This window comes from Etheostoma spectabile, chromosome 9 (assembly GCF_008692095.1).
Source record: "Etheostoma spectabile isolate EspeVRDwgs_2016 chromosome 9, UIUC_Espe_1.0, whole genome shotgun sequence".
Lineage (NCBI taxonomy): Eukaryota > Metazoa > Chordata > Actinopteri > Perciformes > Percidae > Etheostoma > Etheostoma spectabile.
In genome coordinates this window covers 6,304,540-6,318,010 of record NC_045741.1, presented here as the reverse complement: position 1 = coordinate 6,318,010, position 13,471 = coordinate 6,304,540, and the positions used below count along the sequence as shown (strand labels likewise).

The following is a 13,471-nucleotide window of genomic DNA, read 5'->3' as shown; positions in this document are numbered from 1 at the left end:
CATCCATATATCATATACATAATATACATAATAACGTCTACTTTGTCTTCCTCTCTGTCTTTTGTCCTTTTAGATCCGGTTTCAGTGGACCTGGACCAGTATGATGTGGTTTCTCTGACTGATGCTCTTAGAGGTTTTCTGCAGGACCTGACAGCCCCCATCATTCCAGCCACAGTCTACAGCGAGCTGGTCTACACTGCTCAAGGTACAGTGGTACACCGCAACAGACACACAGACACACACACACACACACACACACACACACACACACACAGTTGTGATCTGCTGTTAACCCTGCCTATCTCTAAGTATGGTAAAGGGAATGTGATGATGTGGGGGGTCTTTACTGACTTTACTGGTCTTTAATAATAAAAGTCTGCCTCTATTGGAATTTAACATAGAGGGTGTATACATATGCCCCTGTATTTTAACATGGGGGGTGTATACTTATGCCCCTGTATTTTAACATGGGGGGTGTATACTTATGCCCCTGTATTTTAACAGGGGGGTGATACTTATGCCCCTGTATTTAACATGGGGGTGATACTTATGCCCCAGTATTTTAACATAGGGGGTGTATACTTATGGCCCTGTTATTTAACATAGGGGGTGTATATTATGCCCCTGTATTTTAACATAGGGGGTGTATACTTATGCCCCTGTATTTTAACATAGGGGGGTGTATACCTATGCCCCCTGTATTTTAACATAGGGGGGTGTATACTTATGCCCCTCATTTTAACATAGGGGGGTGTATACTTATGCCCCTGTATTTTAACATAGGGGGGTGTATACTTATGCCCCTGTATTTTATCATAGGGGGTGTATACTTATGCCCCTGTATTTTAACATAGGGGGTGTATACTTATGCCCCCTGTATTTTATCATAGGGGGTGTATACTTATGCCCCTGTATTTTAACATAGGGGGTGTATACTTATGCCCCTGTATTTTAACATAGGGGGGTGTATACTTATGCCCCTGTATTTTAACATAGGGGGGTGTATACTTATGCCCCTGTATTTTAACATAGGGGGGTGTATACTTATGCCCCTGTATTTTAAGGAAGAACATTTATTTATTTACAACACCTTATTCATTCAAAAATTAGTGTCCTTAAAAGGTTAGAATTTCCACATTTTTTTAATTAAGGCATTAACATCAATTTCCGACAGATGTTTTTTTTTTTTATTCCTCTTTTTAACCAACTTTAGAATGGCTGTGTAAACGTATCCGAGCCACTGTATGACCCACATGAAAATTAGGATTTTGACTTTTCCTCTAGCTAATGGCAGCATTTTAAAAGCCGGTGAGTGTAAATTTAGACCTTCAGCTGCTTTTTTTTTTTTTGCTCTCTGTCCTTTGACATGAGCTCCAACACTCCTCACACCTGACAGATTTCTGCCACATCTGGATGTAAAGACGACGAGGCCGTTCCCTCTCGTCAGCATCACATATCCTCTAATCCCCTGACAGCTCCTAAAGCAACTCCGAGCACGAACATGGCCGCTTGTCAACTTTCTGCACAGCTGACCTGCCCGTTCACCCTTTCACCCTCAGCCCACCTCTCCCAGCCTGCCCTCCTCTCTCAGGCTTTTAGGGACTCTCGACTCTTATGTATTTTTAATGCACCCTACCTTGACTTTTTGGAGTTTCCGTGCCTTGCGTGTGTTGTGTGCGTGCCGGTGTGTGGAAATAAATAAATAAAAAGTCAAAGACCAGTGTGTGTTAGCGTCGTGCACGTCAGCGGGTGTTCGTCAGGACATCGCTCGCACCAGCTCCCCTGCAACCTCTCCCCAAAATATTACTCGACTCAGCTCCCCGACATGAGCTCCAACTGAAAACCCCCTCAATAATGAAAGCGATTTTCTCTTTCGTGTGGCCCTCGCCCCGTTAAGTGAAGTGAAAACCCTATTTCTTTTTTTTTTTTACTTATTCATGGAAACATTTTAAGTCGAGATAAACCACTTTGGAAGGATGCATCAAGTGTTCTCCGCAGGTCGGCCTAGGTTAAGCCCACTGAAATTGAACTTATTTAGGAAGGGGTCACATGAGGAGCACACAGATTTCTACTGTGAATTTCTGTGATTTTATAAAATAAGGGTAAGTCACGCACTAATATTTGGCGAGTTATTTGCTCGAGGGGCGTGTGGTGAAAACTCTTCCTCTTCTTCTTCCTGCTTAAGTCAATACTTTACTCAGTCTACAGTACATACCAGATGTTCTACTGCATATATTCCTCAGTCTACATACCAGATGTTCTACTGCATATATTCCTCAGTCTACATACCAGATGTTCTACTGCATATATTCCTCAGTCTACATACCAGATGTTCTACTGCATATATTCCTCAGTCTACATACCAGATGTTCTACTGCATATATTCCTCAGTCTACATACCAGATGTTGCACATATTCAGCAGCAACATACAAGCGTGCTTTTTCACTAAATTGCCATTTAATTTTCTTTCTATTATTCATTGTGTTCATTTTAGCAGGTTATTTTATCCCAACTAAAAAGCATTGCCCAACATTTTAATGTCATTTTAAGGTGACCCAGTGCCTGTGGTAGCGGTAAAAAGCAATTCATTTATTTCTGTTAGTTTGACTTAAAACAACCGACACAGCTTTGTAGATGTCGTCCATACTTGTCTCCAGTTTCTGTCGTTTTTCTTGGCTCGAGCCCAGAAAGATGGCATCCACGTTCTTAATCCTTCCTACAAAGCTTGGATTGGTTCGGGTATTTTTACCATTTGAGCAAAAAACAAGATGTCTGAAATGCTGAAGAAATCAGAGATTAGGGCATCGAGTCAGAGGTTTGGAGCTTCCTTGATCATTATCCATCCTATCCATCCATCTATCCATCTATCCATCTGTCCATCCATCTATCCATTCATCCATCCATCCATCTTCATCCGCTTATCCGGTATCGGGTCTCGGGGGCAGCAGCTCCAGTAGGGGACCCCAAACTTCCCTTTCCCGAGCTACATCAACCAGCTCCGACTAGGGGATCCCGGGGCGTTCCCAGGCCAGGTTGGAGATATAATCCCTCCACCTAGTCTTGGGTCTTCCCCGAGGCCTCCTCCCAGCTGGATGTCCCTCCACTTAGTCCTGGGTCTTCCCAGAGGCCTCCTCCCAGCTGGACGTCCCTCCACCTAGTCCTGGGTCTTCCCCGAGGCCTCCTCCCAGCTGGACGTCCCTCCACCTAGTCCTGGGTCTTCCCCGAGGCCTCCTCCCAGCTGGATGTCCCTCCACTTAGTCCTGGGTCTTCCCAGAGGCCTCCTCCCAGCTGGACGTCCCTCCACCTAGTCCTGGGTCTTCCCCGAGGCCTCCTCCCAGCTGGACGTCCCTCCACCTAGTCCTGGGTCTTCCCAGAGGCCTCCTCCCAGCTGGTCCTCCCTCCACCTAGTCCTGGGTCTTCCCAGAGGCCTCTTCCCAGCTGGACGTCCCTCCACCTAGTCCTGGGTCTTCCCAGAGGCCTCCTCCCAGCTGGTCCTCCCTCCACCTAGTCCTGGGTCTTCCCAGAGGCCTCTTCCCAGCTGGACGTCCCTCCACCTAGTCCTGGGTCTTCCCAGAGGCCTCCTCCCAGCTGGACGTCCATCCACCTAGTTAAAAAAAATGTTTAACTTTTTTTTTGTACTACGGCAACTGCACTTTACAACACCTTTTATTTAATGCCACTTCACACTCATTCAGTACCTTTAACTCATTGTTTGTGTGTTTACTTGTTTGCTTTTTGGTTTTCTCTGGTAGGAAACAGCTGCTGCTGTAATAAGGGAATTTCCCCACTGTGGGATGAATAAAGTCTTATCAAATCTAATATAGGACAATGTACATTAATCAACATTTCTGTAAATGCCCCAGTGTTAGCCAGTCGGCTAATATACAACCGCAGCCCTAGTTACTGCTATGAATATTTATTTATTTGATTAGGACAATGCACATTAATCAACATTTCTGTAAATGCGACAATGTTAGCCAGTTGGCTATTTCTCTGTAGCTGTAGTCCTGTTTGCGTGTCTTTATGGTGGGAAGAGCACCCAGAGGCGACCCACGCAAACATGTAGACTCCACACAGAAAGGCCCAGAATGACCGGGATTCAAACGCGGAACCTTCTGAGGCAGAAGTGCTAACCACTGAGCCACGGCGCTAGCGTGCTGCTAGCTTTAGCGGAGCGGCGAGCTGCTTCTCAGACCTTCTACACTTCTTTTCGTCGCCCCATGCCTGCCCCGTGCCTATTTCAATGTTCGCCTCTCATTGCTGGGTTTTGCGAGTGTTAGTTAACCTTAAAGGCCTTAACGGGGTCAGGGTCTGCCAGCTGGCTAAGTCTGACTGACCCCTGTCCATCTGGACCGTTGACTCCTTTATAAAAGGAGATTGAAGACAAATAGGACTGTTTAATAGGATTATAAGGATCCCAGCAACTCACATTCTTATTATTCTGCAGTTTGCTATTACTATATATTTCCATTTGGATATTTGGTTATCATATACAGAAAAAAACACATGGTTACAATGGTTGCCCCTCAAATCCTGTAACAGAATTCTGCTTACAAGACACCAAGTCAACACTAGCAGCCCTGTAATGTTAAGCAGTTATAATGTCCACCTTAGTGTTAGCATGCTAACATTTGCTAATGAAGCTCCGATTCTGATCTTGCTGCCTGACTCCCAGATTATGTTGTTGTCTCTACTAATACTTTACAGAGCAATCCTGTGTTTATGAAGCTAGTATCTACCTTGCCATGCCTTCTCTTTTCCCTTAAAAAAATATATCTGTGATTTCTATTATGTTTTTCAACCGCCGCGGTCGTCGTCCGTGGCGTTGTCGATGGAAATACATTTTCGATTGAATTATCTGGATTGCTCTCCTGTTTCCCCGAGCCGTTTCAGGCAGAAACCGACCTCATTCCTGGAACCATCTGATTGGATAATCTGTTTAGCATCTAAATGGAATTTGTGTAATGCTATTAAATGTATTTTATTAGGGGGACACCTTTATCCAGAGCAACTTGGAACAAGTGCCTTTAACGTCCACACGTACAGTAGCGAGATGGAGTATGGAGAAAACTACCTTTTTTTTTTAATTTAAGGAAATGGGACGTGGAGCTTGTTCATACACCCCCACCATAAATGTAGAATAAACCACCGGGTTAAGTGTTGAAGTGGGGTTGTTTTTAACTTCTTTTCTTCCAGGTTGCAAACAAAACAATCAGAATTAAGCGATGAAGTGGACACAAAATCTATATTTTTCAAAAAAGTTCACTTTTGCTCAGTTTTAGCTCAGTTGGCAGAGCAGGCGCCCATATATAGAGGTCTACAGCGGGTGCTGGTTCAACTCCGACCTGTGGCCCTTTTTTTGAATGTCATTCCCCCCCTTTCATGTCTTCAGCTGTTATCAAAAATAGTCCTCTCTTTTTTCCACCACCACCATCCTCTTTCTGTCCCCCCCCCCCCCCCCCCCCCCCCCCCCGTCACCCAACTGTCTAGTTGTCCAGTCTCCCAGACTCCCAGATGGACAGGCCAAGTTCTCTCTCCAGCCTTGACCTGTATTGACCAACGGGTCAACCGCAATCCATTATTGTGTGTGTGTGTGTGTGTGTGTGTGTGTGTGTGTTGTGTGGTAGTTATGATCAGACACAGAGAGAGGTGACTTCCATGACCCCATCAGTCTGCAGCAGATTGTCATCCCTCCATCACCGCCCACCTCCCCAGCCATAACACACACACACACACACACACACCACACACACACACACACACACACACACACACACACACGCACACACACTAACACACACCTCAGGTGTCCCTGAACTCTCTTTAGTCTTGTTTGCTGGTTACATTTCATAACAATTACGATATCCATTACATCAAACCCCATTTTTTACACTGTGTATGGCTGCAATTTTGCATCAATTTTATTGAAAATTATTCTGTAATTATGTCTCAATAAAGTACTTTTTCTGCCTACAAGGGACTCACAGGAACTGATGCATGGATGAACCGGACAAAAGCAACATCCGTTGCTCCTCTTCTTTTCAGAATCAGAATCAGAAATACTTCAGTGATCCCCGAAGGGAAACTCTGTGTTTCAGTTGCACAAATAGAAAAAATATCAAGTAGAAATGTACATAAAGAAATATAAGGAGTGTGGATATGTACGGTATTTACATAGTTAAAGGCATTTTATGATACGGTATTTACATAATTAAGGAGTTGTAATGGTTAACAGTAAAATAATATTAATAATAATAATAATAATAGTAGCAGTAGAGTATTGCACACATTTCAGGCCAGTGTTATTGCACAAAACAGATAATATAGATAATATAGAGATACTATTGTCCAGTCTGACACACAGACACTCAGAGGGAGGAGTTATAAAGTTTGATGGCCACAGGCAGGAAGGACTTCCTGTGGCGCTCTGTGGTGCATTTTGGGAGAATGAGTCTATCACTGAAAGTTCTCCTGTGATTGATAATCCATCCAGTGATCCATCCATATCTAGTAGGGGGGGGGGGGACTCACCAGACGCCTCTCGATACGATATCATCACAATACTAATGCCACAATACAATATTAATTATGTGATTTTAAACATATAGCAATATTCTGCCATATATTGCAATTTATAATCTCTTTCCCAACTTCTAATTTTCCTTCCCAATTGCAAATGACGTCCCCAAACGGAAACTTTGTCAACATCTGTTTCATCTAAAAAAGAAACATTTCTCTGTTTGTTCATATCACTTCAATGTTATTGCTGCAGAATTGGACAAACTGACCAACACATATTTAATAAAAGATCAACACAATATACATTATACAGTATCGCCAGTGAAAATATAGCGATACTATGCTGTATTGATTTCCCCCCCCACCCCTGATATCTAGACATTTGGAGTAAAATGGACGTCATAATGTCATGTAGGGTAATTCTTTTCGAGCTGGATCTTAAGACGTGGGTGTTATTATGAATGTGAGACAAAAAAAAACCTGCGTGAAACCCGTCTGTGGGAATACAGGGAGCTCATTCTCTCTTTCTCTCTTTCCGTCTTCAGCTATTCAATCACTCAGCTGTCAAATACACAAAACATATACTGTTAATCTGTCAATTCTCTCAGCTCTCTGGATTATTGGGATCGATTTGAACTCCTGCACAGAAGGGCCAAATACAGCAATACCTGACATGGTCGATCAATACATATCAGCCTTCTAACATCAGAATACACACAGCTCACACACATGCAGAACACTGCATCACCTAAATCACTGGAAAATGTAAAAAAGAAAGCAGCAGTGGTCCAGTTAAGCTCTTTCTGCAAAACACTGCTCCTGCTTTGGATCAGTTCATGTTTGCTAAAAGTCAAGATCCACTTCTTTAATATACCTGTTAAATAGACCTGTATCCACTTCTTTAATACACCTGTTAAATAGACCTGTATCCACTTCTTTAATACACCTGTTAAATAGACCTGTATCCACTTCTTTAATACACCTGTTAAATAGACCTGTATCCACTTCTTTAATACACCTGTTAAATAGACCTGTATCCACTTCTTTATCCACTAAAAAAAGACAAGAGATGATTTAATGTTAAAAAAATACTTCATTTTTCTCATCCTGAATATACCTGGATTAACTGTCTGAAATGCTCCGTGTTGGTGCCTGTCTCTTTAAGCCCCCCCCCCCCCCCTTTAATTTTGGGCGTCTTATTCAATTTTATAGCATTTTAAAACAAAGTGAAGTGTTGTTGAAATAGTATTGAGTAAAAGTTGACATATTCCAGTCTGTGATTATCCATCAACATCCATTCCTTTAATTTTAGTCTCACTAATTCCTAATTTCTGCTTTTCTAACACAAACATTAGGTATAATTTCCTATAAATGAGGTTTATTGACCACAAATTCCAAAAATAACTGTAAAACTAAAGCTAATAAGTTAGTGTTATGTAGTGTTAAACATAAAAAAGTGACAAATATTGAAAAAAGCGTCAAAAGTGTTTGTGTTGATAAAATTATTATTAATATTAAAATAGTGAAATGGTGATAATGCAGTGAACTGTGATCTGTGTAAGTGGATGTGAGTTTTTTTGGCCATGTGCAGAAATTTCAGGATGTTTCAGGAGACGTGAACGTGAAGACCGCAAATTCAAAACATACAGTAAATCACTGTAAATGTAATGGTAATACCCATAATGCAATGCATATTACAGTAATGAACCGGAAAAGAACCTTATGGTATTTTACTGGGCATTTTGTGTAAGTAACTGTAGAAATTAGGCAAAGTCTAACAGTGCAGATTATGAGTGATTCCTTCGTCCCACAGTCCCCAAACTAAGCATTGGAGCCATTTTTCACATATCTCCAAAACACATTGACACTAAAATGGGATTTTTCAAACAAACACATCAAGAGAAAATGGTTTTGAGACCTTTTTCTTATGTTTTTGACCCTTTTTTCAACACTTTGACACTTTTTTTCACTACGTAACACTAACTTATTAACTTTACTTTTACATTTTATTTTTGGAATTTATTATCAATAAACCTCATTTATAGGAAATTAAACCTCTCGCGAGATCTGCCAACGCAGAGACGCTAACGTTAGCTAACGTTAGCGGCTGTGGCTCAGCGGTCGAGCGGTCGCTCGCCATTAGGAAAGTTGTCCTGCGGCCCCATGTCAAAGTGTCCTTGGGCAAGACATAGTCCCTGGCTCACTGGAGATGGCACGCCGTCCGCCAATCACAGTCCCCGGCTCACTGGAGATGGCACGCCGTCCGCCAATCACAGTCCCCGGCTCACTGGAGATGGCACGCCGTCCGCCAATCACAGTCCCCGGCTCACTGGAGACGACACGTCGTAGTGTTGAACGTCAAAAAAAGTGACAAATATGGAGAAAAAAACCGTCAAAAGTGTTGGAAAAAAGGGTCGAAATCGTAAGAAAAGTTACTCCAAAAGGGACTCCAATCACAGTCCTCGGCTCACTGGCTGAGCCCCGAGTTGGCGCCATCGGAGTGTAAATGTGTGTCTTTATTATCCGATTGGCAGGTGGCACCTTGCACGAGTGTGTGAATGTGTGTGAATGGTTCCTGGACTACGTAAAAGCGCTTTGAGTTGTCGTTATTTAAGAACAGTCCATTTACAGCTAACACCAGCTAGCATTAGCTAATGTTCGTGAACTCCTGAGCAAAAACTGTCAAACGAGGCGGACAGGAAGTCTGGACCGTCTCATACCATCTTTAATTTGTGTTGTTTGATGTTTCCAAAAAAATTACTATAAAAAAAAAATGGATCTAGAGAGTTGGAGTCTGTGAGCAGACAGCAGTTTCAGGAAAAAATGGCTGATAAGTTTGATGTTCGGCATCAGATCTGAGCTCTCCCACTGAGTCCCCCCCCCCCACCCACCCACCCACCCACCTGCCCCCCCCCGTCATAAACCCAGCACCCAGCAGGCTCAGGCACAGATGTTCCCTACTTGTTCGCAGCTTGTTTGGCGTGGTTAAGGGCCTGTGGTGAGAGCACCGGTCCTCTTCAAACACGGCCCCCATTGTCAGCACCCCCGGCTCACACAAGACAAGGACCCGCATCGTCCCAGACTGGCTCAGTTTTAACAAGCATCCCTGTGTGAAGTCCCTGAGATTGTCCCCATAGTGTGTGTCAGGCTTGCTGGCTAGCAGCTGGCTGTTGGACTGTCTCTATTTCAAATGGCTGATGTCCTGCCAAGGCCGTACATCTCCTCAAAAGTCAGCCAGCAGTTGGCTGTGTGCTCGGATGGATGCTGACGGAGGTAGAGCACAGCGGGGGGGGCGGGGGGGATCGCCTGCTCTGTGTTCAACATGTAGAAGTGAAGTGGGGTAGTGTTTCCTAAACTGATAGATGTTCATGCATGCGGGCAGGCATCCAGGGTGTTCGCTAAGCTCTGTGAGACGCAGACGCAGACGTCCTTTCATCTTGGCTTTGATCGCAAAATGGATACACCGAGGTTTTGGGTAACTTCTGTCAAATGTGAACCAGTAGAGCAAAGCTAAAAATACACCTTCCATCAGCTTTGGAGGAGCTGATGCCGAGCTGCAAAGACTAATTGATTAATTAATTAGTTGTCAACTATTGAATTAATTCATATTTTGACAATCGATTATTCGGTTTTACGTCCACTTCTCCGATTGCTGTTTGTTAAACCTCGCGTTGTCTTCCCGAAATCCCAAAAATCAACACTTTTGTTGACGCTCTTGGTCTGTGTTTTTAAGTTTTTCTTATGTTTTTGTCTCTTTTTTCAACACTTTTGACGCTTTTTTTCAATGTTTGTCACCTTTTTAACTTTTAAGAGTACATAACACTAACTTATTAACTTTAGTTTTACAGTTTTTTTTGGAATTTATGGTCAATAAACCTCATTTATAGGAAATTATACCTAATGTTTGAGTTAGAAAAGCAGAAATTAGGAATTATTGAGACTAAAATTAAAGGAATGGATGTTGATGATAATCACAGACTGGAATATGTCAACTTTTACTCAACACTATTTCAACAACACTTCACTTTGTTTTTTCAAATGCTATGAAATTGAATAAGACGCCCCAAAATTAATGAAAGTAGAGATTTCTAGCCTTCTTGCCAAAAAGTACTGCTCCAAAGAAACCACTGTGGCGTTGCTCTTGTCCTGCAGAGAGTCCGAGTGTGGAGGAGTGCGGGGAGAGGCTGAAGAAGATCCTGGAGTCTCCCAGCATGCCTCAGGCCAACCACCAGCTCCTGGTCCATCTCAGCAGACACCTGGCCCGGGTCAGCCTGGGGGGTCAGACCGGCCCCCGGCTGCTGGGACAGGCCTTCGCCGAGGCCGTCTTCAAGCACCCTCCTCTCAGGTACCCCCCCCCCCCCCCCCCCCCCCCCCAACATTCACTCACTAGATTACTTGAATGGTTTCACACCTTATTACTTATATTTTTAAATTAATGGTCAATAAAAAAACAAATTTATAGGAAATTATACCTAATTCTTGAGTTAAAAAAGCAGAAAATATGAAAGGTTCAGTTGGGGTACTATTTCAAAACAGTTTTTTCGATAGCTAAAAAATTCAACAAAACACCCAAAATTCAGTGAAAGTAGAGAGCCAATCTTTTGTTGTACTTCATCTGTATTATTTTTTGGGTAATCCAAATTTGGTAGTTAAGTCAAATTTGACTCAGTTACGTGTTATGATCACCCATCTGATCTGATCTGATTTAGATTTAATGTATGTACAGTATATATATATATATATATATATATATATATATATATATATACGTAGTGACTTTTGTCTCTAAAGCATGGTAAAAAAGACTGGTATCTGGTCCCTTGCTATAACAAAATATAACGTCTTTTAATCCCATTTTGTCTGCGCTTACCTGTTTTAAGCATGACACAATAATAAAATTATCCTTTCATTCATTTTAAGATGTTCATATAAAGAAAACAGTGCAGCCCAGGAGGAAGTATCACTTCACCTTGCAGCCTCCACGCAATTATTTTCTTTTACGAGGACTTTATGTTGTGTGTAATTGCTCACTTAATGGCTTTTTCATTTGCTTTTTTTAATGTATTTAAATTCGAGTCTGGTGTATTTGTATGGTTGTTAATCACAGTATCAGTCCCCCCCCCCCCCCCCCCCCCCCCCCTTCTTTTAACTCCTGGTGGTGGGAGTAACACTAATTATAATAGCTGTGTTTGTATAGCACCTTTAGAAATAAGTGATTGGACAGATGAAACCAAAGCACAAACAAACACATAGATCTTTGGTAGAGGTGTTGAAATAAATCAAATAATCATAAATAATCATAAAATAAGCACATTCAGGAAGGGCCATGTGCTCAGTGCTGTAGTTTTATTTTCCAATTTTTTTAGTATATGAGCACTGCAGCATGTTTTGTTTTTGAAGCTTGATATGCTATGAATTAAATATCCAATATGGCTTTAATTAAAAAAAAAAGTATGGGCACCCAGATAGCTCAGTTGGTAGACCGGGTGCCCAGATATAGAGGTGTACTCGACGCAAGGGGCTGGGGTTTGACTCCGACCTGCGGCCCTTTGCTGCATGTCATTCTTCTTCTCTTTCCCCTTTCATATCTTCAGCTGTCCTGTCAATTAGAGGCCTAAAATGCCCAAAAAGTAATAATTTATTTGATGCATTGAGATAAGGAATCAACTTGCTGACATCATAATCGTAATTGAATCAGGAGATCAGCGAAGATTCCCACCTCTAGCCTTTAGATCATTGTAATAGTGAAAACAGAAGATGGGGGCAGCTCTTAAGGACAGAAACAAATACGCTAAGAAGCCATTTAAAAGAAATCAATGATTCAGCTGATTCAGTTGTCCTTAGTGGAGAAAGCCAAGTTTCTAGCCTTGACTTTGTTGCGGAGGGTCCCCTCCAAAGATCTAAAACTCCAACAGACACATATTGGGATCACATTTCTAGGATCTAGTATCACTTCAACTTCCTGTTTTAATTCTAAATGTTCCGCATCACTGAAACACAACAGTCTCTCAGATAATGCACCGACAAAATAGTTTTTTTATGTCATGGCTTTTCAACTAAATCAGCCTTGTTTTTGAGAATTTGTTTGGTATGGCTTTTGGCTCTAACCACCAGAACCCATATTATATATAATACATATGTAGAGTATATATAGCTACAGGGTTGGGGAGTTAATAATAATGTATCCTATATTAGTCCCATGAGGGGAAATTACAATTTACACTTGTTATTACACACAGGCTTGAATTATACACTCATGCTCAGGTCCTATACATGCACTAATGGAGAGATGTCAGAGTGGGGGGGGGCTGCCCATGGAAGGGTACCCCGAGCAGTTAGGGGTTTAATGCCTTGCTCAAGAGCACCTTGGCAGTGCCCAGGAGGTGAACTGGCACCTCTCCAGCTACCAGTCCACCACCATACATTGGTCCGTAAGGGGGACTTGAACTTGCGACCCTCCAGTTCCCAACCCAGTTCCACAGTTCTGCATTATGGATTAAAAGTAATGGGATTAGGTTTTTAAAACACAAAACGAGCAACTGTGTTCTGTTACATTTACATTGTTCTGAATTCATTCTTTAAAGAGAGATTATTTAAAGTGATTACTTTGTTACCTCCACAAAAGAAGGGTATATTTTCACTTCTATCAGCAGGATCATGGAAAAGTTATTCATGAAACTTGGAAGAAGGGTGTAGCGTGGGCCAAGGAAGATCCCATAACCTTTTTGAGCAGATACACAAATGTTTTTTTTTGCTTTGTCTTGTGTTTTATGGTCTAAAGAAGGATCTAACAGCTAAGTTAAAATCAAAACCGGTCAACTTCTCTTACAAAAGTCCCAAAGTGTTTGGGTGGAAAGAGTTCTCCCGTTTTATTCTACATTTGTGAATCAGCCAGCCAAGGAAGTAAACAAACAATTTTTTACTTAATCCACAAATCAATTTGTGCGGATT

General features: G+C 42.1%; 1 protein-coding gene across 1 annotated transcript in view; it reads left to right on the top strand.

Annotated features, from left to right (window-relative positions):
• Window positions 1-13,471, top strand: part of pik3r3b (phosphoinositide-3-kinase, regulatory subunit 3b (gamma)) — a 249,650-nt gene that overhangs the window by 117,165 nt on the left and 119,014 nt on the right. Inside the window, exons 5-6 of the mRNA XM_032525682.1 lie at window positions 74-205; window positions 10,673-10,865. Coding sequence (XP_032381573.1) covers window positions 74-205; window positions 10,673-10,865 — 325 coding nt within the window. The remainder of the gene's footprint in view (window positions 1-73; window positions 206-10,672; window positions 10,866-13,471) is intronic.